The sequence below is a fragment of the Melospiza melodia genome, chromosome 24 (assembly GCF_035770615.1).
Source record: "Melospiza melodia melodia isolate bMelMel2 chromosome 24, bMelMel2.pri, whole genome shotgun sequence".
Taxonomy (NCBI): domain Eukaryota; kingdom Metazoa; phylum Chordata; class Aves; order Passeriformes; family Passerellidae; genus Melospiza; species Melospiza melodia.
In genome coordinates this window covers 6,032,289-6,058,482 of record NC_086217.1, presented here as the reverse complement: position 1 = coordinate 6,058,482, position 26,194 = coordinate 6,032,289, and the positions used below count along the sequence as shown (strand labels likewise).

Sequence of the window (26,194 nt, the reverse complement as noted above, 5' to 3'; positions counted from 1 at the left end):
GGAATTCTCTCAGCAGAAGGCAGGGGCTGTGCTGCTGACAGATCCTGTGTGCTGGGGGAGTGTTCCTTCCCCTGCAGCACGTGCTCCAGTTTCCCTTTATCACTTCTTTAATAAGGCTGATATTTACTCTGCATTGCTCATTTGCTGCCAGAATTGGAAGCATTAGAGCAGCAAGTGATAATTAATTACCTTTAGAGCAGTGTGGGGTAGGAGCCCAGCATGGTGCTGCCCCAAAGGAGAGGGATCAAACCTGATTTTGGGGTGTAAATTCCCGTCTCACTCTATTCCTCACTTTCTAGAACAGCTGGGATGGCTGTCAGGGGTGCTGAGCATCCTCTAGAGGAAGGATTGCACCCAGAGGTGCTGGGAGAGGACACAGCTGGCTCAGTGGCAGTGGATGGGATGGGAATGAAGGGTTGTGGCTCTGTGCTGCTGAGTTATCTTGGGACATCTTCAGAGCTGCCCATCCCCAGGGAACAGCTTGTTTCCTTGAAAACCATCTCCATGCTGGAAAAAAAAAACCCCAAACAACATTAAAAAGGAGCAAGTCTGGTAATTTAATCATGTTAAGTGCTCCTAAAATCACGTCTGCACTGCACAGCAGCATGCCAGAGCTCTCTGGAGGAGCAGATGTGGCAGGGTTGGGTGCAGAGAGATGGGGCTGATGCCTCAGGTTTTGGCTTTTCTATTTTTCACATGCTGCTTTAGTGTGTGGGTCTGGCTTCATATCAGGGCATGGTGAGCTCTGTGCACAGAGCAGGGAGACAAAACAATTCCTGCTCCAGCTGGGCACCAAGGACAAATGATCCAAATCTCAGCCCAAGAGCACAAACACCGTGGGCTGGAGAGAGAAAAACAAGGATGGGACTGCATAAGCTAAAGGCATAATTAGGCAATTAACTCCAAGATGCAAATGGAGCAGAACTGATCAAAGTGAGAGACCCTGTGAATGCTTGTGAATTTTGGGACCATTTTGGTTCACCTTGGGTGCAGCCCTGGTGTGGCGTATTCACATGGCCTCTGAACAGAGAGAAGCTGTGAGACAAGCAGAGAAGAAGGGAAACACAATTCTTATCTCGTTTGCTGTGCCTGTGTTGTGCTAAAGCAGAATGCAATGTGGAGATTGTTTACCCACAGTGAGGATGTTTTGTTCCCTTGGCCTGTCAGGGCCAGGTGTGTGTGTGTCAGACTGGCACGGGACAGAGATGAGTGCAGTTCTGAGCAGTTGTGAGCAAGGGTGAGTGCATGGCAGATTCAGTTTAGATTAAATGTACATAGTACAGTACAATAAAGTAATTCTTTAGCCTTCTGATGATGGAGTCACATGCATCATTCTTTCTCCCCTTGGTCTGAGTCGCCTTTGATTTACAATAGCCCTGGCTGGGCTCTTGTGCTGCCAGGGTGGATCCATGGAGGAGATCCTTTTACTAAATCCCTGCTTTATTCTCTAACTCTGCCCAGCCTCTGCTCCAGCTCAGCCTTCCCCAGGCATCAGGGCAATGGATGGAGGCAGGGGGGCGAGGTGCCCTGTGCTTTGGCAGCACTGCAGGAGCAGCCCTGGTCCCCTGAGGGGTGGCTCTGTGTCCCCAGCCCCTGGGGGAGGCTGGCAGGGTCCCCTGGCCCTGGGCTGGCCTGGCAGCAGGGGCAGAGCTGGCTGTGCTAACGAGGAGCTGCAGTCCCACCGTGCCTGTGCTCATTACGCACGTCCCTCTCACACCGCCCTCATTATTCCCCTGCTATCTAGTGTCATTAAGATATCAAGTTCATTTAGGTACATCCACATTGGCAGTTTAATTATGTCTGGGTACTACTCTGTATTTTATTCATGGACTATCTGGGGGCGGTTGTCAAACACAAGGCCAGGAGATAAAGGTTTGGTGGCTGCAGAATGCTAATGTCCTGCTGGCTCCCTTTTGACAAATACACATGCCAGTTATTGCCAAACTGATTATTTCATTCATTAACACCACATACATCAGCTCCCTTCACCCAGCATTATTGTGTACATTCATCTTTTCATAAACAATTACCTGACAAAGTTGAGAGGGGCAAGGATTGGGGAATGAGAGCTGTGCTGGGAAGTTGTGGTGTGGGTTAGGAGCGAGGTGCTGGGGGTGTGCAGGACGTTCCCTTAGCATGATGGCTTCATTAATCAAATTAGGGACAATGGCATGTCACATGTGTGCCCTGCTGCCCAACAGCCTGCTTGTGCTGGGCTCCCTCCTGGGCTCCCTGAGCAGTTTGTGGTGATGGGGTGGGTGAGGTGGAGCCCAGGGGACCCTGTGGGAAGGCTTGGAAAGCAGCCAGAACATGACCTGCATTTCTCATTATTATTTTTATTTTTAGTATTATCATTGCTATGATGAGGACTATTTGCATGAAAACAAACATTCTCTGTTTATTGTTTCTGTCTCTTTTCCAGCTTCCTCATGCTGCTTTTTCCAAAATTGGAACCATTAGAGCAGCAAGTGACAATTACCTTTAGAGCAGCGTGGGGTAGGAGCCCAGCGTGGTGCTGCCCCAAAGGAGAGGGATCAAACCTGAATTTGGGATGTGAATTCCTGTCTCACACTGGAGCAGCTTCCTAGGGACAGCTGGGATGTCTGAAGTTGGAACCCTGTGCAATAGGATTAGAAATATTGGTAGGAATGATTAGGACATCACAAGTATGTAACCAGCTGGGAACAAAGCCCCCAGCGTGATTGCTTTCCGCAGTTTTTGACTGTAAAAACTGGAGATGGAGAAAAAAATTAGCAAGGAGATGAGAGCAGTGAAGAGTAACCAAAGTCATGAAATAAGTGAATCCTGAAGCTTTCCTAGAGATGGTGGTGAGACCCTGTTGCACACATCTTTTATGAAAATCCTAAATCTTTTAGGATTTTTCCTCCTGAGAAGCTGGGAGGCCTCAGGAACAAAATGTAAACAATGGTTATCTGCTGCTGTGGAATGCAACAGGTGCATCTGTGATTGGTCTCATGTGGTTGTTTCTAATTAATGGCCAATCACACTCAGCTGGCTCAGACTCTGTCCAAGCCACACACCTTTGTTATCATTCTTTCTTTTTCTATTCTTAGCCAGCCTTCTGATGGAATCCTTTCGTCTATTCTTTTAGTGTAGTTTTAATAAAATATATATCGTAAAATAATAAATCAGCCTTCTGAAACATGGAGTCAGATCCTCATCTCTTCCCTCATCCTCAGACCCCTGTGAGCACCACCAGAAGCCCCACCAGAGGGACCTGCCCAAGGAGATCATTCCCAGCTCTGGCTCCTCATGTCCAGCACAAATCCCTGTGGAAGGGGTCAGCCCTGGAGCTGCTCCGGCCATGCCCTGGAACACACAGCCCCCCTGTTCTCAGTGAGGTGTTTTGTTTTATTTCCTCAGATGCTTTGTGCCCTCAGCTGTTCCTGCCGGCAGAGTCTCCCTGGTGTGGAGGAGCAGCAGCTGCAGGAGGCCACCAATAGAGCCAGGATCAATTCAGCCTCTCACTCAGGCAGACACGCTCCAGAAGCAATGCTGCAGGGGTCACGCTGCTCCAGTGCACCATTTGCAAACTAAATAAAGGATCTGAGTGAGCTTTAAGTGCCTAACTCCCTTAGGCCCCTTTGGAAAAAGCCCCACTGGAGTAACTAAGAAGCTTTCAGCGTGTGTTTGCAGGAACATTAATCCCCCTTGCTATGTCAGCTCTCTTTGATCACACTTCAAAACCTTCATCTCCAGAGGTCCTGTCTAGGCTTCCCAAAGTGGCTTAAGGGCAGAAGACCTGGGCTCCCAAGGCTCAGGATCCTCCTCCAAATACATCCACATTGGAATGGAGGGATCACACCATGGCAGGGGTCCCCCCTGTCCCCCTTCCCTGCAAGATGGGACCCACCATGGGTGATGGGTGAGTGTTGTGGTGGGTTTAAAGTCTCAAAAGTGTCAGCCTGGGCTTGGTCAGTTCTGCCTGTGCTTCCTTGCTGTTCCCAGGGAGGTGTGATGGGAGAGGAAAGGGGGTTTTGTCTTTGGATGCTGAGAAATGAATGGTGAAGGAGGGCTGGTCTTGCCAAGCAGGGCAGGGCTGGAAAACGAGAGGCTGGAGTCACCTTCAGGAGCTGATCTGAAACTTCTAGCCCATGTTCAGAGCTGGGTGAGGAGCAGCAGTGTCTATTGACCTGGATGCAAATGACCCAAGTTGACTTATGAACTTGATGTCAATAATTGGGGTTTTTATAGTCCATCCATATTCTGGAGAACTCTTCCTTTTCCTTCCTTCCTTCCTTCCTTCCTTCCTTCCTTCCTTCCTTCCTTCCTTCCTTCCTTCCTTCCTTCCTTCCTTCCTTCCTTCCTTCCTTCCTTCCTTCCTTCCTTCCTTCCTTCCTTCCTTCCTTCCTTCCTTCCTTCCTTCCTTCCTTCCTTCCTTCCTTCCTTCCTTCCTTCCTTCCTTCCGCCACTTCCTTCCGCCACTTCCTTCCGCCACTTCCTTCCGCCACTTCCTTCCTTCCGCCACTTCCTTCCGCCACTTCCTTCCGCCACTTCCTTCCTTCCGCCACTTCCTTCCGCCACTTCCTTCCGCCACTTCCTTCCGCCATTTCCTTCCTTCCTTCTGCCACTTCCTTCCTTCCTTCCTTCCTTTTTTATTTCATATTTTATTTTATTTTCCTGTATTCACTCTGAACAACCTCGGTGTCACTGCCCCATCCTGAGCCTCCACATCCCCTCCCTGTGACACAGAGCTGAGCATGGTGCAGACCCACAGAGCAGAGCAGAGCTGGCTGCTGTGCCATTTACTCCTGAAATCTGCATCTGCTGCAAACTAAAACTCCCTGAAATATGTCAGATGGCTCTGGTAGTGGATCAGACAGTGATGCATTCCCTGGAGAAGGTGGAATTGCTGAGCTCAGGGAAGAGCTCTTGCTACAGGATCTTGTGGGAAATGGCCAAATTCCCTGCCTTGGCCCTTGCCTTGCCCAGAACTTGCACATTAGGCCAGGAAGATTTTTTTTTCAGCTTTCTGGAGACTTTTCCCCCTTTTGCACCTGACTGCTTTGCTCTGGGAATGAAAGTATAGAGCCCTTTCCCAGCCCTTAAAGTTTCATTAGGCAAAAGGACAAAGAACTGGCACAGGAAGGATGAAGAACCACTGCAATAGTAAACTTGTGTGACTCTATGTATTTTAGATCACAGCCTGAGGTCAGGCTCCCTTTTCTGTAATACAAATAAAGGGTTTTTGGCCATGCAGCAGCAGCAGATGTGTAGTGACACATAAAAAAAGTCACTTCTCAGCAGAATTTAAGGAACAGCCTCTGTTCTCAGCAGTGAGGTCTTTGAGGTGTCTGGGTGTTTCATAAACCCCCAGCAGGCACAGATACACTCACAGATGTGCACTCAGCATCTCCAGCAGCCCAGGGCATACCACAGGAATTTCCAAAATTTATCATAATCTCTGCTGAACTGTTGAGGACTCCACAACACTATCCTGGCTGGCAGATCCTTTTGCCTCTGTAGATAAGGGAGAAGATCCATCTCCCTGCTCCCCAAACCCCAGCAGCCAGTTCACAATCTCCAGAGACACAAGGGTGCCCAGAATCCCCAGGTGTGGCTGTACAGCCCAGTGGGTCCCAGCCTGCTGCATCCACTGCCCATTTCCAATATTATTTCTCTACCTCCAGCTTCAGCTGCCTTTATTTAGCCACTTTAGTCCCTGCACTCATTTTCAGTCTCTGAGATTTGGTGGCATTTCTTCAGATGGAAGGAGAATGGAGGAACACTGGGTTTGTTGGGATTTTTTGTTTGTTTTTTTTTTTTTTTTTTTTGTTTGTTTTTTTTTCACAAATCACCTCCATTTAGTGTTTTTTCTGTGTCCTTCCAATTTTCAGACAACATTTTACTCCCCTTTACGTTGTGTGCAGCTTCTCAACCCCCACCCCTGTCTCCAGCTCCATTTCCCACCCTAACTCCTCTCCTTCCTTCTCCTTTTCCATGGCAGGAGCAGTGAGTGTGCATGGCCTGCCCAGGCACCAAGGAAAAATGAGGCAGACATGGAAAAGGAGCAAATTGCATTATTATGTATTGCAGGCAATAATGCAGCTCCCAGGGGACAGAGATAATGCAGTGAGAGACAAAGGAACAAGAGTTTTTGCTGGCCTGAGCACTCACTTGATTGTGGCCTTTCTGGAATTATTCCTGACTTTTGCTGGGTGATTGTTTGTGTCACCCTTTTGACTTTTCACTTTTGTCTGGCTTGAATTGAGCCCCAGGGTACTGTATTTGTGGGGTGCCCTGTGGCAGGAGTGATGAATCTGGCTCCATGTTCTCAGAAGGCTGATTTATTATTTTATGATACTATATTATATTAAAGAATGCTATACTAAACTATAATAAAGAATACAGAAAGGGTAATTACTGAAGGCTAAAAAGATAACAATGAAAACTCGTGAGTCTCTCCAGAGTCTGGACACAGATTGGCCAAAGAGTGAAAACAACCCACAGCAGAATCCAATGGAACACTCACCTGTGGGTAAACAATCTCCAAACACATTCCATGTGAGCACAACACAGGAGAAGCAAATGAGATAAGAATTGTTTTCCTTTTCTCTGAGGCTTCTCAGCTTCCCAGGAGAAAAATCCTGGGCTAAGGGATTTTTCCAGAGAATGTGAATGCCACACAATGGTTTTTGCTGGCCTGAGCACTCAGTTGATTGTGGCCTTTCTGGAATTATTCCTGAATTCTTCTGGGTGATTGTTTGTGTCACTCCTTTGACTTTTTCCTTTTGTCTGGCTTGACTGGAGCCCCAGGGCTGTTGAGGGATCAGGATGTGGGCAGAGGCATCCCCCAGCACGAGGGATAGGGGTTATTTCCAAGCTGGCTGTGATTTTTGGGGTTTGTCTGTCTGGGGGACTTTTTTGGAGACCTGATGGTTTGGGTTCCCATTTTCTGGTGGGGGCAGATGTGCCATTGGCAAAGGGAGGGAAGCAGTGGAGATTCCCTGAGTTTTGGGTGCAGAAAGAGGCATCAGGATGGAGCTGCTGGCATCAGCCATGCAGAGTGTGTGTCCCAGGCCACATCTGGGCTTGGGGCTCCTGCAGAACACAGTGGGGCTGGTGATCCATGGGTTTGCAGGGCACTGAACTCTCCCTGAGATGGGGATGGGTTTCCTCAGCAGCCCAGGTGCTGAGAAGCTGCCCAAATCAAAGCTCCACCAGCTTTTGGAAAAATCCCATCTGAGATGTTTGCCTGGGGGCTCCCCAGGGTCCCCCTACAGAGACAGCCAAGGCTCTAAGATGTGCTTTGGACTCGACTCTTCTCTTCTCTTCTCTTCTCTTCTCTTCTCTTCTCTTCTCTTCTCTTCTCTTCTCTTCTCTTCTCTTCTCTTCTCTTCTCTTCTCTTCTCTTCTCTTCTCTTCTCTTCTCTTCTCTTCTCTTCTCTTCTCTTCTCTTCCTTTCTCCTTCTCCTTCTCTTTCCCTTCTTCCCTTCTTTTTCTCTTCTCCTTCTTTCTCTTCTCTTTCTCCTTCGCTTCTTCCTCTTTCTCCTCTTCTCTTTCTCTTCTCCTTCTCTTCTCCTCCTCTTTCTCTTCTCCTTCTCTTTCTCTCCTCCCCTCTTTTTCTCTCCCTCTCTCTCCTCTCTCTTTATCTCTCCTGCTTTTTCTCTCCTGCCTTTCCACCTTTCTGAGACACAAGCAAATTCCAGGGAGGCATCAGTTGTCTTTAACACCCAGAGGAAAAATCGAAGGGAAGGGTTCAATTACCCACATGAAAAATGAGTCTCCTAACAGAGCTCTATCCATTTGCTAGTTGTGCTTGTTTTAAAACTGAATTATAGAGACTGCACATTTTTCCAGAGACAAATGCATTAATTTTTCTCCAAACAGACAAGGGAGAAGCAGAGGGAAAATAAGATAATAAGAGTTTCCACAGTGATTTATATGCCTTTGTGAGAAATAATGGGGGCAGGCAGCAGCGTGCTCCAGCAGCTGGGAGGAAGGGGCAGGGGGGTGGCAGGGACAACTGCAAGGAAAACTGCCAGAAGTCCAAGTCTGATTGTTGGTTTTAGATGATATAAGATCACTTTATGTCTCTGACTGGCTTGAAAAGTCTCTCTTCCTCTCTCTCTCTCTCTATATATATATACACATATAAAATATAGACCATATGATGCACTTAAAGCCAGCCCAGACTGTGGTGTTTATACAGGAAAGGATTGTGTTTCTGGCCGACCTCTCCTTCTCCTGACCAAGGATAAACTGGGACCTTTAGAAAACAAAGTGGTGGCTGCAATTTTTAACAGATTTGCTCTTGTATATATTTATACAGGGCAGGCAGGCCCTTCCCCAGGGCAGCCTGCTTGTGCCTGTGGGCAGAAACCAGGGGGGTTGAGTTTATTTTTTTTTTAATCTGTTCACTTGGGTTTGATTTATATGGTAAAAGAGATATTTTTATTATAGTGCACAGTAAATTGGGTTTCTTTATTGCTCATGAGAGCTGTTTCCCAAAATTGGACTATTTATATAGCACACTGATTGCAATGTATTTCTGATCTTGATGTCTAACTGTAGGGAATAAAAAAAAAATTACAGAAAATCAGATGTTTTTTAAGAAAACCTGCAACTTCTCTTGAAATAAAATAAAACTTTTTCTCAAGATGATGATGTAGCTCTCAGCAGCTCCCAGGAAATCATCTTGGGTTGGTGACTAAAGACTTTTGGTGGGAATTGGAGGCTCTGAAGCAGTTTTGTGGTTTGTCCATTGGTGTAATCCACAGGAAACACATCCGTGGGGCCAAAGGCCACCCTGGCTGTGGTACCTCCACTGATGTTTCCCTGCAATTACGGGAATGATTCAATGAATGAATTCCCACTTGGTTTCCCAGCAGAAAATCCTGCAGCGTTCAGATGGACGTGAGGGTGGAGGGAAGTGATGCTTTAAAGCAAATCTTAAATCTGTTCCAGGGCAGATGGTTAATTGTGGAGTTCCATTTATTTGCCTAGTGCAAATCATGTCCCATTTGCCCATGGCGCCAGGGGAACCAGATTCCTGTTTGTTTTTGCTAAAAGCTGGATTTTCAGGGAATATTCTGCAGCTCCCATTTATGGCCTAGGGGAGGATGACTTGCACATAGGACAAGCAGTGATTCCTTGGAAAGGTGCTGGGATGAGAAATAAACCCAAATTTCTGTTTGTTTTTGCTAAAAGCTGAATTTTCAGAGAATGCTCTGCAGCTCCCATGTGAAGCTCCCATTTATGGCCCAATAAGAGGATGACTTGCACACAGGACAAGCAGCATGGAAAGGTGCTGGGATGAGAAATAAGAACCCAAATTCCTGATTGTTTTTGCTAAAAGCTGATGATTCAGGGAATATTCTGAAGCTCCCATCTATGGCCCAATAAGAGGATGACTTGCACACAGGACAAGCAGCATGGAAAGGTGCTGGGTGAGAAACTGAGAAATAAGAACCCAGATTTCTGTTTGGTTTTGCTGAAAGCTGAATTTTCAGGGAATATTCTGCAGCTCCCATTTATGGCCTAGGGGAGGATGACTTGCACATAGGACAAGCAGTGGTTCCTTGGAAAGGTGCTGGGATGAGAAATAAACCCAAATTTCTGTTTGTTTTTGCTAAACAGGGAATTTTCAGGGAATATTCTGCAGCTCCCATTTGTGGTCCCAGAGGAGGATGACTTGCACACAGGACAAGCAGTGAGTCCCATGGAAAGATGCTGGGATGAGAAATAAAGCCAGATTCCTGTTTGGTTGTGCTCAAAGTTGATGTTTCAGGGAATATTCTACAGCTCCCACGTGAACCTCCCATTTATGGCCTAGGGGAGGATGACTTGCACACAGGACAAGCAGTGATTCCCATGGAAGGTGCTGGGATGGGGATAAGCTGCCCACACCCTGTTGGTTTGCAGAGTTCAGCCTCTTATTCTCATGGTTCCATACCTGAGAAGGTGCTTTGGCTCCTCTTTTCCCATCCCCAGTGTCTGTGGGCCTGGATTCCTGCCCTGGGCCATGAGGGTGTTTCTCAGGGAACTTCCCAACAGGGCCTAATTGAAGCCTGTAGAGATTTTTTTTCACAGATTCATGGCTTTTCAAAGGAGAAATTTGCATATTAATAAGAAGCTGTTCAGACTGATTGGCTTAATGTGTTTGGTGTAAGTATTAATTAAATGTCAAGGGAAATATATCATGAAGTAATGGAGCTGGAGTTAATTTATCAAAAAGAAGCGAATCCTAAAGAGGGAGACACTTCCAATAACAAACAGTTCTTTAACCTTCCTCCTTGAGATGATTTGCTTAGTCAGGGCTGAAATGTGGTCTTGGAGATCCTTGAGTGAGGGAGAATGAAGTTGGTTTGGGGATGGAGGTTTTTCCACACTCTCCCATTTACAGAGGCCTTTTTCAGATCCTGCACTGCTTTAGTGCATAACTCTAACCTCCATATAAAGTGTCAGCTGCTGCCTTCACATTTTGGTCAGACAAAACAATTCCTCTGGGCCTGAAACTCAAGGACGCCCTACAGCCTCAGGCATCAAAAAGTACAAAAAAAGTGAATTCGGAGGGGAGAGCAAACTGAGGGAATAGGACTCCATTACCTGAAGCTGTAATTGGACAATTAACCCCTGATATGTCAATGGACCAAAGTTAAAATTGTCTGAAAAACTCATGACCATCATCCATCCTGGGTGTAGCCCCTCCGGGAGGCTTTTGAGCGCCCAAGGTGTGTCTATTGAAGGCCTTTAATAAATACCATGATAAATTGAAGGTCTTTAAACAGAGGGTTCCCCCAGGTCCAGGTGGGGAAGGTGCAGCCCTGCTCCCTCCAAGCCCAGCAGCAGCTCCTGGGAGGGTTTCTGGGTGGATGTACCCCTGTGAGACTTCAGAGATGCCCTTAGAGGGGAAGAATGAGATGGAGATTTATTTGTATCAGGTGCTGGGCCATTTGTAGCCGTTTTTTTGGTCATACCTCAGTCTTTGCTCTTTGAACTTTTCAGAGCACGTGCCATCTCCCTGCTCTGTTCACATCCTAGCTGGGCACAAACCCACAGCCCACACAAACAAAAATCTCAATGCAGGTGCCAAAACTGGGTGGTTTAAGATTGTAATTGAGGGAGGTGAGGTGCAGGCTGAAGGCTGTGCTGATCCCTTCAAGGCTGTGGCTCCTGGCATCCATCTGTGGGATGGAAAGAGGCTGGGAGCTCCCTCTCCATGGGGCAGTGGACAAACAGGCCAGGACTTCCAGCAAAACTCTGCTTTAGGTGGGTGTGGGTCCATGGATTCATGTCCAGCCACGTCCTCAGCTGGGATGAGAAACAGGGACTGACCCTGCTGTGGGCTGGGATGGCAGAAGGGAGCTCTTGATTTGCACTTGCAAGGGATGTAAAAGGATCATGTCCATTGTCTCAGCTGGAAAATCCTCCTTTGGCATGACAGACATAGAGGGGAGTCAGCAGGTTGTGATAAAGAATCCCTTTTCATTTGGGAATGGCATTGAAAATGTGATGAAATCACTGTGAGCCTGCTTTTCTCCCTTGTAAGAATCAGCTGGTGCTGCAAGAATTTGGCAAAGCTCCTTGAGTGATGCTCTGGCCACTGCTGGGGTTAAACTGGACATGGTGCTGGGGAGACCAGAGGTGATGAGTGTTGGGTCCAGGAGGAGTTTGTCCTTGCCAGTGCATGACTGGAGCTGCTGGGAGTGCTCTGGGTTAAAGAGCCCAAGGGGATGTCACAGAAAGGGCAGTGACACCAAGCACTGCAGACATGGCACAGAAAGATCCTTCAGAGGATGCCTGGTGGTGTCTCCATTCCCATACAAAGGTTGGACACGTGTTGAAGGAGCTGTGACCAAGAGCTCTGGGGCTCCTCATCTGTTCCTGGTGGGCAGAGGGGCTGGGATTTACCAGCAATTACCCATTGGAGAGAAAACAATCTGAAACACCTTTCTCCAGAGGCCAGCTGGACGGCCCAGAGGAGCTGGAGGTGCCACCTGTGATTGCCTCAGCCCCGACGAGTTTCTTGTTCCAGCAGAGAAAATCAATGGCTTGCAGGGCTAATGGCACCAGGGAGTTTCTGCCTGTCGATAGCACTTAGGCCCTGCTGCTCCCCAGATGTGCCTTCCAGCAGGGAGGGTTTTTTGGGAACCTCTTGGCACAGTTTGCTCTCCCAGACTGGTCACGGGATGCTGGGACACGGGAGTCACCTCTCAGCACAAGGAGACCCCAGGGCACAGCACTCCCCATACCTGCTGCCCTCAAAGCAGCAGCTCAGCCCCTCAATAATTCATCAGAGCAATTAGACAGAGGGTTTGCGTGCTGTAATGAGCTCTGATCCACACGCTCTCCATCCCAGAGGAGCAGAGGGGCAGGGGCTGAGCACGGGAGGCACAGCAGGGCATGGGATGGAGAGCAGAGCCCCCTCCTTGTGTGCAGCTGCTGCCCCTCACTGCACTGCCCCGAGGCTCTGCAGACAGGGCAGGGACACCTTGGCACCTGTGACCCTGCTCTCCAAGATCTTCCATGCCCTCTGATGTTTACATTTTTATAATGAAACTTCCTTACACGCTTTTCTGTAAATAATTATTGTTTGACGTTCTTTCCTGGAGGAGGAGATGGACTGTTGGTTTGTCCAGTGTCATTGGAGAGGTGGCACTGCCATCCTCCAATCCACTGTCACTTTTGGAAATCTATAAATGTTGGAGGCAGAAATTAAACTGCCCTTCTTCTTACCTTGGAGATTCCAGTGCCCACGTTGTGTTATTTTGTGTTCTAGAGGGACAGACACCAAGGATAGGGACACCAATAGGAGTGACACCTGTCACCCTGCTCTCTAAGTTCTTCCAAGCCTTCTGATCTTTGCATTCTTCTAACAAACTTTCTCATGCGCCTTTCTGTAAATAATTATTGGTTTACGTTCTTTTCTGGAGGAGGAGAAATTTGATGGACTGTTGGTTTGTCCAGTGTCATTGGAGAGGTGGCACTGTCACCCTCCAATCCACTGTCACTTTTAGAAATCTATAAATGTTGGAGTCAGAAATTAAACTTCCCTTCTTCTTACCTTGGAGGTTCCAGTGTCCACGTTGTGTTATTTCGTGTCCTAGAGGGACAGACCCCAAAGGGAGTGACACCAAGGGCAGTGACACCAAGGGGAGTGACACGAGGTCACTCTGTGCTGCTCTGGCAGAGTCTCTGGGGGTGTGTGACCCCCTTATCTCAGGGGCACTGCTGTTTCCTGCCTTGGCTCCCTGAGGTGCAGGAAGGATCTTCACCTCTGGAGCGATCAGCAAACAAGCTGCATCCTCCATGACATTCCTTAGATGGATTTCCCAGCTCCTCAGGAAGGGATGAGGCTTCCTGGCTGTGACCTCCTGAGAGCTGGGTGTGTCAGGCCATTCTGGAGGCAGTGAGATCCCTGCAGTGGGTTGTTTTTAAATGCTGAGGTTGTTCAGCCCAATGGTGGAAGGAGTGGAGGTGCCCGTGGCACTGGGTCTGCAGCTGGGAGGGTCTGCAGAGGACTGTCACAGACATCTTTTATGGAAAATCCTTTCCTTAGGATTTTTCCTCCTGAGAAGCTGAGAGGAGACCTTAGGAACAAAATGTGAACAATGATTATCTGCTGCTGTGGAATGCAACAGGTGCATCTGGGATTGGTCTCATGTGGTTGTTTCTAATTAATGGCCAATCACAGTCAGCTGGCTCGGGCAGAGAGTCCAAGCCACAAAGCTTTGTTATCATTCCTTCCTTTTCTATTCTTAGCCAGCCTTCTGATGAAATCCTTTCTTCTGTTCTTTTAGTATAGTTTTAATGTAATATATATGATAAAATAATAAATCAGCCTTCTGAAACATGGAGTCAGATCCTCATCTCTTCCCTCATCCTCAGACCCCTGTGAACACGGTCACAGAGGACCCCTGGATGGGAAATGGATTTGTAGGGAATCCTGAAAACCTGACAGAAGGCTCACACAGTGTGCATCTGTGTGCAGACCTTGAGATAAGAAATGCTGACTTAGAAATGCCATGGGATAGGACAGACATTGCCGAGAGAGAAATGGAGCTAGAAACAAGTTTGGATATATATAAGATATATCATACATATATATGGGTTTTTTTGTAAAGGATGGCCTTGCAAAAAAACCCCATATATATATAGGATATATCTATATGATATATATCATGTATGGAGAAGAAATCGTGGGCAAAGAGGATTTTTCAGAAAATATGGCAGTGACAGGAGGGACCTCACTGTCCTGGGCACAGGACGATGCCTGGGAGGCAGGACAGCCACCTCAGCACATCCTGAGGGAGTAAATAATTCAGAGATTGTTTCCTGACAGTGGGAGTGAGGCAGAGCTGCTGGAAACCTTTCTGACCACAGCCAAGGGAAAAAACCACAAATATTTCAGCAGGTGACACCCTCATCCTGCCTGGCTTGCAGTGCTTCCATGGGGATGAAGAGCAGAGACACAGGAAATTCCAAGGCCCCTGACCTGTTTTGTGAGGGTGCAGCATCCCCTGAGAGAGGGCAGTTGTGTCACAGATCCCTCCAATAACACCAGAATTTCCCTGAGCTGTATCTTTGTGCAGAGAGAATGCCTGAACAGCAGGATGGGGAGGGATTGGAGACACCCAGGGCTCCTTGTCCTCTCCCAGGGCTATTCCTGCCTCTTGTTTTGCTCCAAGCCCAGCTTAATCCATCCTCATTAAAATCAGTGGCAAGAGTGTCCTTTTGCTATTGGGTTTGATTTCACATCCAACACCACAGTGAGTGATTTTCTTTTTTTCCTTGCAGATCTCTCTGATCTTTTGCCCCTCTCCTTTCAGCATGCTCGGTCTCGCAGCTTTTCTTGGAGGTTTTTTCCTTTAAATTTCTCTCAGTTTCCTGAAATGCATCTTTCCCTGTATCGATTTCACGTGAGATCTGAGGGAGGGCAGAGCAGGAGGCTCAGCTGACTTCCATGCACACTCACAGCTCATCAAAGCAAGCAGAGAGCCCTGTGAGCTGCACAGCCCCTGGGCTTAGCAGCTGGCCTCATGGGAGGGAGGAATTAATCTCTTTAGGCAGCATTCCTGAATTTATATGTCCATCCACGCTGCTGGTGACATGGAGTTATCACTCTTTGCTAGAGCATCTTTCTTTTCAATCGTCTCCTGAACACGCTGCAATGGCACTTCAGGGAGTGTGGGCTGGGCTGGGGGAAGGGGAGTGCTTGTGAGAGCTGGGTTTGGGTTTTTTATAAATTCCTCTTGCAGAATCACTGCTTAAAATGCTTTGGAAGAAAAAGAGAGATGGTGGGGTGTGGGAATTCAGGACATTGCTCTGGCTGCCCTGGAGGACTCCAGACCCTGGCAGGGGGCTCAAAGACCTTGGCACAGAGTCAAAACCACCTGTGCCTTTGATTTTAACCCATGGAAAAAATTACTAACCTTATATGAAGATTTACAAGCCATGATTTTAATTAGAATGATAGTTAATTTGTCACAGGGAGGAAAAGTAGAATTTTGGGGTTTTTAGAACGAGGGTTTAGAAGGTTCAGAAGATGGAGGGATTTGGGCGTGCCTTGTCCTTCTTTTTTCTTCTTCTTCTTCTTCTTCTTGTCCTCCATCTTCTGCTGTGATGGTGACACTTTTGGATTGGTTTAGGGTAGAGACAGACTGTCTAACATAGGTGATAGGTACTGGGAAATTATTGTCAATAAAGTACACGTAGTTCTTAGTATAAAAAGCCAACACCACCCCAAGGGCAGAGACTGTGCCAGAACCCGACCAGCTGGACAGATCTCAGCAGGTCAGAGAGAGAATGGAATAGATAACAGAACCTTGAAAAGCAGAACTGGAGAATCCTGACTCCTTCTTGGATTGCAGGGCTGGGAAAAAGAGACTTTTAATACCTTGGGGTCATCTCAACCACAGAGAATCTGAGAGTTGGGGAAGAAGAAGACAAAGAAGAAGAAGACGAAGGAGAAGAGAAGAGGAAGAAGAAATAGAAGAAATGAGTTGCTGGTGGCAGCAGTGACCCAGGGAGCTGCACACACCCCTGTGGGGCTGTCAGCGAGGTTGCACCAAGCCAGGATGCTGGCTGTGCCTCAGTTTCTCTGTCCGGCTTGTCTGGTAGCTCCATGCTGGAGGGGGCTCTGTGTTCCCCCAGGGCTGCCAGCCCTGTCACACGCCTGTCACCGCCGTGCCTGGCTCCTGCCTGGGGACAGGATTCTGACACTGGTTCTGGGGAGGAGTTGGAGATGACTCCTCAGATGCCCCCTCAGACAGTTCATTTTCCCTCTCTGCCCTGCTGCTCCACCCTATCTAGAGGGTCCCATCCCCCCTGTGACCTTGTTGCATTTCTGGGAGCAGATCTGGCCCCTCCTTTCCCTTTTCCACGGCACCCAAGGCTGATTGCAGAGCTGTGCAGCTCTTTCAGAAAGAGCAGCATTTCTTTAATAAGTTTTCCCTGCAATGACCCTTCAGTGGCACCTCCTTAGAACAACACTTGCCACCACGACAGATTTCCTTTCCTACCACTGCCTCAGGCTGGGGTCTCCAATGCCAGCCAGACCCTGGACATTTCTCCAGAGGAAAATCAAGCTGCAGCAAAGCAGGGAAAAGCTAACAGAGGGCTGATTTCCCCTTTGCAGTTTGCTTTAAGGTGTTACCACATCCACCGGCAGCTCATCCCAAGCCATGAAAGCAGGAAGATGCTCTGACACCACATTATTGTCAGTGGGGATTCCCTTTACCTTCACATCTTCAGGATGCATGAGAGATCTTTCATACTCCTCAGCTTGCTTATTCCCCAGCCTGAATGTCCCAAATTCCTGGAGTTTCCCCCAGAGAGAAACCCTCAGCAAAGGTTTGACTTCTCTGGGAGCACATCTTTGCTCAACCCGTGTCAGGTGGTTGCAATTGCTTTAGGAAGGGCCATTCCGTGCTCTCTCATTTGTAACATAACAGCCTGGGGTTTGGTTATTATTGCTGTTTTTAGCTGCTGTTGGCTTTTCGTTGTTGCTTTTTTGATAGATGGGTTCAATTTTGCTGGCAGGTTGCTCAGGTTTGCAAAGCAGATGCTGCTGCTGCAGGACAGGGAGCATTCACCCCATACACGGGGTCAGAGCCAAGGGGGCAGCGTATGGGGGCTGCACTGCCAGGAGAGCTGCTGGTGGCGTGGTGGGGAACCTCAGAGGGGCTGCAGCCACCCCCCAGCCCCCCTGGGAAGGATGGGACCGTGGGAGATCAGCTGGGGAGAGGGAAACTGCTGAGGACTGCTCCTGAGAAGGCTGACCTAGAACAGAGGCTGGACAGAGTCACAGAATAAAGCAGGGATTTATGAAAAGGATCTCCTCAATGGATCCACCTGGGGCAGCACGAGAGCCCAGGCAGGGCTGCACCCAAAATAAACCAAAATGGCCCCAAAATGCACGACCGGGCACGGGGTCTCTCACTGGGATCAGTTCTGCTCCGTTTGCATTTTGCAGTTCATTGTCCCATTCCAGCTTTAGCCCATCCAGTCCCACCCTGCTTGTTTTTCTCTCTCCAGCCCATGATGTTTGTGCTCTTGGGCTGAGATTTGGATCATTTGTCCTTGGTGCCCAGCTGGAGCAGGAATTGTTTTGTCTCCCTGCTCTGTGCACAGAGCTCACATCCCCTGATGTGAACCCAGACCCACACACTAAAGCAGCACAGAATGTGAAAAATATAAAAGCCAAAACCTGAGGCATCCCTGTCTCTGGGTGTGGTGTAGCAGTGATGTGTGTGAGGGATGGGATGTGGTGTGGCAGGCAAGAGGGATGAGGAGGACAAGGAGAGGAGCTGGGAGTCACCTGCTCCTGTGGCTCCTACACCTCACTTTGGGTAAACAGTTTCCATATTGCATTCCATTTTGGCACAACACAGGCACAGCAAGTGAGATAAGAATTGTGTTTTCCTCCTTTCCTTTTCCTTTTCCTTTCCTTTTCCTTTTCCTTTCCTTTTCCTTTCCTTTCCTTTCCTTTCCTTTCCTTTCCTTTCCTTTCCTTTCCTTTCCTTTCCTTTCCTTTCCTTTCCTTTCCTTTCCTTTCCTTTCCTTTCCTTTCCTTTCCTTTCCTTTCCTTTCCTTTCCTTTCCTTTCCTTTCCTTTCCTTTCCTTTCCTTTCCTTTCCTTTCCTTTCCTTGCCTTGCCTTGCCTTGCCTTGCCTTGCCTTGCCTTGCCTTGCCTTCTCCTCCTCCTCCTCCTCCTCCTCCTCCTCCTCCTCCTCCTCCTCCTCCTCCTCCTCCTTTTTCCTTCCTCCAAGAGATAAGAATTGTGCTTCCCTTCTTCTCAGCTTGTCTCTCTGTTCCGAGGGCACGTGACCCCCACACATTTTGGCACTGACATGTCCCTCGTTCCCCCTCTGCAGGGAGCTGATGCCCAGGACCCTGGAGGGGCAGATCACCATGGAGAAGACCCCCAGCTACTTTGTCACCAAGGAGGCCCCAGCCCGCATCTCCTCCATGAGCAAGGGCACCAAGCTGATCGTGGTGGTGCGCGACCCCGTCACCAGAGCCATCTCGGACTACACCCAGACCCTCTCCAAGAAGCCTGACATCCCCACCTTTGAGAGCCTGACCTTCAAAAACAGGACTACAGGCCTCATAGACACCTCGTGGAGCGCCATCCAGATCGGCATCTACGCCAAGCACCTGGAGAACTGGCTGCTGCACTTCCCCATTGGGCAGATCCTCTTTGTCAGTGGGGAGAGGCTCATCAGGGACCCCGCGGGGGAGCTGGGCAGGGTCCAGGACTTTCTGGGCCTCAAGAGGATCATCACGGACAAACACTTCTACTTCAACAAAACCAAGGGCTTCCCGTGCCTGAAGAAGGCGGAGGGCAGCAGCAAACCCCACTGCCTGGGCAAGACCAAGGGCAGGACCCACCCTGACATCGACCAGGACGTGGTGCAGAGGCTGAGGGACTTCTACAGGCCCTTCAACATGAAGTTCTACCAGATGACAGGGCAGGACTTCGGCTGGGACTGAGGCTGAAAGAAATAATTTAAGAAAAGGAAAATATAATATAATATATATCTATTTTTTTTACCTATCAGTAGAGAGGCGGGGGGGGGGGGGGGAATAATGGGGAGAAAAAAATAATAGCTGTGCTGAAACACACTTTGGTTTTTATCTTTTTTTGTTACACTGCTTTGTTTTCTTTCTTCTCTCAGAGAAAGGGGGCTGTGCACACCCAGAAAAGGAGGCTGTGGAGAAACAGCCTGGTCCCAATGACATGGGCAGCTTCCCTCAGTGATTTTTTTCCCCTCTGTAAAAAAACACAGGTGCAAAGTTTTTAGCAGTGACAGGGGTGCTGGGGGCAGCTCAGATTCTTCCTGAAAGTTCAGCCAGGTTTTGGCTTGCAAGGGCCATTTTGGCCAGACCTCACCACTTTTGACAATAAAACAAAGGTGGCTTAATACCTAATTTGGCTTTCCAAATGTTACCTTAGGGATTTTTTTTTATTGCTTGAAACATTTGGTGAATTTTGCTTCCACTTATCCAATTTTTTTGTTTTACTTTCACCCCCCTTTAAATCAAGCTCTTTTCATCAGCCGAGCTTATTTTTCCTCTTAAGGAAGCCAAAACCAATAATCCTTTGTTTTGTTTTGAGAGAAAATAATTTTGGTAGCCAAAAGTGAAAGAACACAAACGATTCTTTTGACTCTATAATGAAAATTGCCAGGTAGTCAAAAGCCTCATTCACAGGAGCTGGCTCTAAACCAGGGCTCCCTATTGCATCCCTTTTCCTACTCTGACAGCAAAATAGTTTTTTTAAGGGTTTTTTTTTTCTAAGAGGGGCCCATCTGAAGGGATTTTGGGGATGGGAAGGAGGTTCCACACTGAGATGATGCTCATGGCACACCCTGAAGGTGTTTGGGGCACCCACCATCCCACCAGGGATGTGCAGGAAACTCCTTGGTGTCCAATGGACATGGTGTAAGCCATAATGAGGAATGTTTTAAGTTGGGCCAGTCTTAAATAGACTGGAGGAAGGGTTGGTTGGGAAAAAGTGAGCAATAATCATGTCCAGAAAGAGGAATTAGGAAACAATTGTTCTTTCCTGAAGGAGAACTGAGGGCGAACCTTGAAGGTTGTGAAGGACGTCAGGCAAAAACCTTTACCACGTGTGTTTAGCTGGTGGAAATGATTCAGTGACAGAAATCTGTTAGTGAAGCAGAGTCTTTTATTACCATGGCTTCATTTATCTGCTGGCTCTTGATCTTCAGCATTTCTGAGCTCTGGGAGCACCCAGTGACACCTTGGGGCTGCATAAACCACATGGAAGTGCTCCCTGTCCTGAGCCCAGCTCTGAAGGGGTAAAAAACCTGAGGGGCATGTGCAGGAAACTCCTTGGTGTCCAGTGGACATGGTTGAAACCATAATGATGAATTTTTTAAGTTGGGCCAGTCTTAAATAGACTGGAGGAAGGGTTGTTTGGGAAAAGGTGACAATAATCATGTCAGTAGACTGCAGGAAGGGTTGGTTGGGAAAAGGTGACAATAATCATGTCAGTAGACTGCAGGAAGGGTTGGTTGGGAAAAGGTGAGCAATAATCATGTCCAGAAAGAGGAATTAGAAAACAGTAGTTCTTTCCTAAAGGAGAACTGAGGGGGAACCGTGAAGGTTGTGAAGGATGCCAGGCAAAACCTTTACCACGTGTTTTTAGCAATCTGCCTGTGCTGGTGAGAATGGGCATGAGCTGTACCCAAAGGGATGGTGGGGAATTGTTGGAACAAATATTCCAAGAGCAAGGTTTTGGGCAGGAATGGGGATGGACAGCCCCCCATGCTGTGCTCTTTATTCACATGGAAAAACCAAAGTGGTAGCAAGGCTGAGGCCCCAGTCACTCACAGGCATAATCAAACAGTGCCAGAACCAGTAAGGCACAAAATCTGAGGTCTTCCAGCTGAAAAGAAGATTTTAGCATGCCATTTCTTTGGTATTTCAGGGAGAATGAAGGTTGGGATAATACAGACATAGCTTTCACAAGTTATTGTGGTTTAAGCCCAGCTGGGATCTCAGCCCCACTCACTCCACAGGTGAGACAGGGGGAGAATTGAAAGAGTAAATCTCAGGAAACCTGTGGGTTGAGATAAAGACAATTTAATAGGTAAAGCAAAAGCAAAGCAAACCAATAAATTAATTCCAGGCTTCCCATGGGTGCTCAGATGCTCATCCCCAGGACAGCAGAGCTCCCTCACAGCTACATGGAGACTTGAGAAGACAAACACCATCACTCCAAAAATTCCCTGCTTCCTTCTTTCCCCACTTTTATATGCTGAGCATGATGCCATGTGGTCCGGAGTATCCATATCCAATATCAGCATGATGTCATATGGTCTGGGATATCCCTTGCATCCACCAGGGTCAGCTGTCCTGGCTGTCTCCTCTCCCAGCTCCTTTGCATCCCCATTTTCCCCACTGGAGGAGCAGGAAAAGCCTTGATGCTCTGTAAGAACTGCTCAGCCCCACTGAAAACACCCCTGGGTTATCAGCACTGTTCCCAGCACAAACCCAAACCTATTTTGTCCTGTGAACAAAATGAACCCTACCCCAGCCAAAACCAGCAGACAAATACAAACATCACTTAGGAGTGTGATGCTTTAAAAAATCAATAGAGTTATATTGCTGTTTTCTCCCACACGGTCACATTTGCACTGCCATAAAGCAGCTTTATAGGGCCACAGACTGGGCTCCCCATATTGCACAAGCTGCAGCAATACCAAGCATTTTTTACAGCTGAATATCTGCACCTGCCACCAAATCCCTGCCGTTAAATCAGCAGAGCCTTGATATGTACAAAAACCCATCAAATGTGCCTTTAAAAACTCTTCCCAGCACATCAAGCTCAGCCACTTAGGAATCCTTTCCCCTAAATGCTTCAATGTTTTGCTCCCCTCATTTCCAGGGGTTTGAATACCTTGTTGCACACCTTGTAAAGCTATTTAGGGATCTGGGGCTGTGATTGATTGCTTTTGATCTGGGCCATAAGTAGTTTGGAAAATCCCTCCACGTATGAACAATGGCTTTTAAAAAGAGGTCATGCAACCAAATTGCTTTGAACTCTAATAGCATTTAAGCCTCTAAACTCTTTAGGCTTATTTGAAAATCCAGCCATGAAGTTTAGATTATTTTAACCTTAAGAAGAATTGGGAGGTAAACTATTGAAAACCACATCCCTCCTGGGCCTGCAGTGCTGGGCATGTGTATTGGAGGGGAAATTAAAAGTAGCTATAAATAAAAAAGTGTTTTTCTTAAAAAAAAAAAAGGCAGAAAAATATAAACATTAGCCATGAGAAAATAAAAAATTTATTAGGTTAGTAAAATGGTTCTGGTCTCAATAATCTGCCATTAGGCATTGATGAAGCTCAGGCATGATGCAACGTTTTGATTTTAGAACAAAATCCAAATTTTGGATTTGTTTTGAGGGAAAAAAAAAAAAAAACCCACACCAATCTTTCTATCAGCATCAAGTATCAAAATGATCATGAATTTTACAAAATGAGGCCTGGGTTGCCCAGGAGGTAGATTCCCCATCCCTGGAAGTGTCTGAGGCCAGATTGGCCTTGCAGCATCCTGGGGTGGTGGAAGGGAATGAGATCAGCTTTGTGGTGGATTCCAGTCCAAACCATGCCCTGGTTCCATGATCTTTGAGGAGACAGACACAGCCTCAGATGGCACCACAGCTCTCCTGCACTGAGAACACAGCAGTCTGGGTTTGGGTGTGCTGAGCACCAGGATTGCCCCAAAATCTTCTGTGACGGCGTTCACAGGGGTCTGAGGATGAGGGAAGAGACGAGGATCTGACTCCATGTTTCAGAAGGCTTGATTGATTATTTTATGATATATATTGCATTAAAATTATACTAAAAGAATAGAAGAAAAGGTTTTGTCAGAAGGCTGGCTAAGAATAGAATAACCAAGAAGAATGATGACAAAGGCTCTGTCTGGGACTCTCTCTCTGAGCCAGCTGACTGTGATTGGTCATTAATTACAAACAACCACATGAGACCAATCACAGACCCACCTGCTGCATTCCACAGCAGCAGATAATCATTGTTTACATTTTGTTCCTGAGGCCTCTCAGCTTCTCAGGAGGAAAAATCCTAAGGCAAGGATTTTTCATAAAAAGGTGTCTGCGACAGTCTTCAAAAATCACTTTTTCCCCCACTTCTGCTGACATGCTTTGGCAAAGGCTCGTGGACCCCAGTCCATTGAAGGTGAGATCTCCCTTTAACCCATCAGAAACAGCTTTCAGCCAAACCTGGAGGGAAGCTCTTTGCTCTCTGTTTCAACTGAAAAATTCAGAGAAATGGGGTTTTCTTTACCCGTGCAGTTTGGCAAGGCAATGCCAGGTGTGTCTGCTGCTATAAAATCCAACCCTGCCATTCCTGGCAGGGGCTGCTGTGCCCGTGGGATCCTTGGTGCTGATTTTGTGCCACGGGGAATTTTATCCTCAGCTGCTGTGGAAGTGCTGCCACTCCATGATCCACACAGATAAAATGAGTTTATACATCCTGGGGATCAGTGTGTGGCACTCCTCTGCCTGATGTCGGGGTGGCCTTGGGGTGCAGCACTAAGGAGCCAAATTTCCAGCAATAATTTGGCTTTTCCCACCCTGCACAGGGTGATTCTGGCTTGCACTGATTCCCAGTTCTCCTTCACACTTCACAGCATCAAGTCTCCAGATGAAGGGGAAACATTCCCCATTTTCCTAACCATTAAAACATTCCTTGGTTGTATACAGCAGGTTCTGGGGTTTCTCTCCTCCCTCCCCTTCACTTGGTGATACTGTCATCCTTCTCCCTTTGGTGCTATTTCAGGATGGAAAAAAAAAATTAATTTAATTTAAGAATGAAAAAGCACACGTTTAATAAAGTTTACGGGTACTGAGAGGCTGTGCTCTCTTTTTGCTGGTGGCAGCAACCTGGAAAGAGGGGGTATAAAAAGAGGGAAAAACCACACAATTTATGAAAAAAGGAGGGAAACCACAAAATTTATGAAAAAAAGGGGGAAAACCACAAAATTACCCATTTGTGTCTGATTTTAGTGTTCTGAACCTCACTCACTCCATGGCTCTGCCTTCTGTGAACTCCCCAGTGGCATCACTGTTCCCTTGACCTCTTGTCTTGCACCACACCAAGGTCAATGCCATACTCCTTTCTTTAAATTGCAAAAATCCTCAAAAATTCTGGTTTCCCTTAAAAATTCAGGTCTCCCTCAAAAATTCCTGTTTCCCTGTCTCCCCCAGTGCTCAGCCCTTTGCTGTCCCTGGCCCTGCCACGTCCACAGCATTTCTCCACTGAGATGGAAGAATTCCTGCTTGCCCTGACCAGGATTGTCCCAGTTCACAGTGAGTGAAACCCGAGGGGAAAGGAATTCCTCAAGAAATATACACAGTGGAGAAACCCCCCTCCTGTATCAGCTTTGCTGTGTGGTCAAGTAAAATGATATTCTATTTACTTTTTTAGATGTATAAACAGATTAAATCCCAGGGAAAATATGCTCCCAAACTTCATAGTATTTTATTAAACCACTGAAGTTTAATATAATCTTTTGGCTTCCACAGAAAAAAAATTTTCCATTTCTTTTTCTGAGTACCTTTGATTTTATTTTCTTTTAATTACGGTTATCCGGAGTTAACGATCTGGGGTTTGCACTCCACCCAGAAAGGACTATCCAGATTAGGAGTGGGGAATTCTGCTGAAATACAGAAATACAGAAATATCCATGTGGTGGTAAGAAGTCAACCACACCAGACAACTCTGGAGAAGCCGATGTGCAGAATTAATTCTGGTTGCATTCCTCAGTTCATTTCTTACCTAAAATATTGGCCAGCCATGGCTTTTGTGAAGAGTTATACCTCTGTCACTGTAGGACATGAAAGAACACAAGCTCACACTGCTGCTCGCAAGGTGAAGAAAAAAGGGGAGTTTATTTTCTGACTCCAACATTTATAGTTTTCCTAAAGTGACAGCGGATTGGAGGGTGACAGTGCCACCTCTCCAATGACACTGGTCAAACCAACAGTCCATCTACTTTCTCCTCTTCCATAAAGGAATGCAAAACAATGAGTTATTTACAGAAAGTGTGTGAGAAAGTTCACTACAAGGATGTCAACATCAGAAAGCTTAGAAAATCTTAAAAAACCAGGGTGACACACCTCCTCCATCTTCTGTCCATGCTGCTTTTCTGTTGAAAGCGAAGGGAGACGACCCATCTTTGTTGATCAGCATCGACTCCGATTTATTGATCAAATCAGTCACCTTTTATAATAGTGTTAATTAACTTCATGCATATTGCAAAATCCGAGCTCACAATAGGTTACAGAGAAAACTCTAACCCCTCCTTTTGTTTACAATACCCGTGGTTGTTTATTGAAACCAAAATTAGTGTTCTCACTAATATGAAAAGTTCTCAAAACCTTCATATCTGTTCCCAGAGCAGCCAAGGACTGTTATGAGAAGACTGTCTGAGAATCCTGCTGTTTATAAAAAAGGTGCCTGAGAACCTAGTTACTTACAAAATCAAGCCTGGGAACTGCTGCTTTACAGCTACCTTTTACTTTCCCATCAGCTGTATACCTTCACGGCCTCTTTCTTTAAGCCATGCTTGAACCAGGCTCTCCACACTTTTCCATCCTGGGGAAATCTCTCCTGAGCTCATCTCCAGCTGATGAGCTCAGCCCTCATGGACACAGCCCTGGATCATCCATCGGGGTGTGAAGCTGCATGAGAAGCCAACACCACCCTGAGCCTGGAACATACAGCTGGCCCCTGACCTGCCAGTTGTGCTGGCAGAGGAATGCCCCACAGGCAGCCTGGCTCCTGGGGAAAGCTGCTGGGAGCCAAGCAAAGCCCCCCAGGAAAGACCCAGTGCCTGCATTTCCACTTTGTTAATTAGGAATGATGGTGGCCATCGTAGTGGTGTGGTTCTTTTCCAGTTGTGTGGATGCTGGAGGGCAGATTTGGTGGTGTGAGCCTTGCCCGAGGTGTTCAGGGCTGCAGAGGAGCTTCAAATGTTGCTTGTCAGCCCCACCAACGTGTCCTTGTAACTCAGATCAACTTCTTGAAATGGAGATCAGCTCTGGAAATGGAGATCAGTTCCTGGAGATGGAGATCAGCTCTGGAAATGGAGATAAGCCCTGGAAATGGAGAGCAGCTCCTGGAGATGGAGATCAGCCCTGGAGATGGAATTAGCCCTGGAAATGGAGATCAGCCCTG

At 47.3% G+C, this 26,194-nt stretch overlaps 1 protein-coding gene across 1 annotated transcript in view; it reads left to right on the top strand.

Annotated features, from left to right (window-relative positions):
- LOC134428668 (heparan sulfate glucosamine 3-O-sulfotransferase 3A1-like) overlaps positions 1 to 19,023 on the top strand; it is a 34,186-nt gene extending 15,163 nt beyond the window's left edge. The window contains exon 2 of the mRNA XM_063175549.1: positions 18,338 to 19,023. Within this exon, the coding sequence (XP_063031619.1) occupies positions 18,338 to 18,956 (619 nt within the window). The 3' untranslated portion in view covers positions 18,957 to 19,023. The remainder of the gene's footprint in view (positions 1 to 18,337) is intronic.
- Positions 19,024 to 26,194: the final 7,171 nt, after the last annotated feature.